General features: G+C 63.1%; 1 protein-coding gene across 1 annotated transcript; it reads left to right on the plus strand.

Moving 5' to 3' along the window:
• Window positions 1-296: 296 nt before the first annotated feature.
• LOC101783330 (secreted protein RBT4) lies at window positions 297-1,529 on the plus strand. The gene has a single exon (XM_004960919.2). The coding sequence runs from the start codon at window positions 502-504 to the stop codon at window positions 1,288-1,290; it is 789 nt and encodes a 262-aa protein (XP_004960976.1). The 5' UTR covers window positions 297-501; the 3' UTR covers window positions 1,291-1,529.
• Window positions 1,530-1,935: the final 406 nt, after the last annotated feature.

A 1,935-nucleotide genomic window follows, 5' to 3' on the forward strand; every position in this document is an offset into this window, starting at 1 on the left:
TGATCGATCGATCCAAGTTGGCTGGTTGAGCGTACGTCGAGATACCAAAGTGCTTACGAACCGAAGGCAAGTTGGATGGTTGAGCGTACGTCGAGATACCAAAGTGCTTACGAACCGAAGGCCACGAACAATAACAGCCGATCGGATGAAGCAAACCAAGCAGCCTGCCCAAATAAGCTAAGGCGGGCGGTGCTCCTGGTTTGTCTCGCCCGGCGATGCCATCGTCCATCGGTACGGACCGGCTGCATGCATGGTGCCGTTGGAGCAGAGAGCCAAGAATGGAATGGAGTCAGGCTTATAAGGCCCGGCCCCTGATCCCCGTGACCTCACCACTCCCCGCCGGTCACCCTCGCGCCGCTGCCCGCCACGCCGGCCAGGCAGTCGATCGGGCAGGACCCCCCCTCCTTCCCAACTCCGACGTTGGCAAGAGAGGCGCGGGCGTTCCAACGCCTGTCGAGCCAGCTAGCAGATCGAGCCAGTGATCAAAACCAGATATCAACCATGGCGGCGCGCCCAGTCCTCCTCGTGGCGCCGGCGATGGCCCTGCTCCTCGCCCTCCTCCTCTCCGGCATCCCGCCCTCCGCCCCGGACCCCTTCGCCAGCCACCCCCTCGGAGAGCTCCTCACCAAGGCGGGCACCGCCAACGCCACCTCCTCCTCCACCAACTCGTCCAAGTCGTTAGCGCCCGCGCCCGCGCCGCCGCCGCCGTCGGCGAGCGACCTGGCGAAGCAGAAGGAGAAGCAGAGGCAGCGGCAGGAGGAGGAGAAGGCGCTGGACGCGGCGTTCCGGGAGTACGGGCGGGCCCACTCGGTGGTGTCCCCGACCAACGGCACGGGCTCGTACAAGGGCATGGCCCGGGAGTTCGTGGACGCCCACAACGAGGCCCGGGCCCGCTACGGGGTGCCGCCCATCCGGTGGGACAAGAAGCTGGCCCGGCACGCGCGGCGGTGGTGCAACGCCGTGCGGGGCCACTGCGAGCTCATCCATTCCGTCACCAAGAAGGAGGGCTACGGCGAGAGCATCTACCTGAGCCAGGAGGACTGGAACGCCACCGCCACGGACGCCGTCAAGTTCTGGGCCACGGAGGAGCCCATCTACGACAAGGCCACTGGCAACTGCACCGGCGGCCTCCCCTTCAGAGAGTGCGGCCACTTCGCGCTCATGGTGGACAAGAGGAACCAGTGGGTCGGTTGCGCCCGCTCCGAGTGCGTCAAGGGCGGCGTCTTCATCTCCTGCAACTACTACATCCATGATCCATCCAAATCAAAATCAAGTGACGTGGAAAATTGAAAGGCCTACTCGTGTTTGTGGCCTTGTGTAAGTAGTTAACTAAGCTGAGCAGCAGCTTCTGCAGCGGCTTATGCACAAGCCGTGCCAAAGGGAGGAAAAGGAAACGGCTTCAGTGGAGAAGCCAGTGAAAAGCCGTCACACGAAATGAATTGGGGCAACAAGCCACAAAAAGCGGCTTCTTCCCATCTCCGCAGCCTCCACATATATCATTACCCCTCGAGTTGCTAGAAATTACAGCAGTTTTGCCACCATCTATACTCTCATCAATTCCCCGTACCGGTTCGCTATTGCCCCATCTTCTCTCCTCCATCCGCCTCCTCTCTCTCACGCTTCTCTCTCCTCGTGTGACTCTGGTGGCGGCGCGACGTCAGTTCGATGAACCAGCTAGGACGGCTGGCGGCAGGCGAGCAAAATGGGGTGGAACGGATAGATCCGGCGGAGGGCATTGTGATCCAGCTACCAGTTTTCCCGGAGGCGCCCGTTGGCGCCGCCTCCCCTCATCCCGCCGGCGCCCCTTGCCTTTAAGCTGCCAGTGCCGCCTCCCCTCATGCCGCGGGTCATGGCGTGGCTGCCGCGGTTGGGGAGGCCATGCTGGTCAGGGGCGGCCCTAGCTTCGCGGGCGCGGGTGCATGGCGAGGCAGCCAC

Source organism: Setaria italica, chromosome III, assembly GCF_000263155.2.
Source record: "Setaria italica strain Yugu1 chromosome III, Setaria_italica_v2.0, whole genome shotgun sequence".
Classification (NCBI taxonomy): domain Eukaryota; kingdom Viridiplantae; phylum Streptophyta; class Magnoliopsida; order Poales; family Poaceae; genus Setaria; species Setaria italica.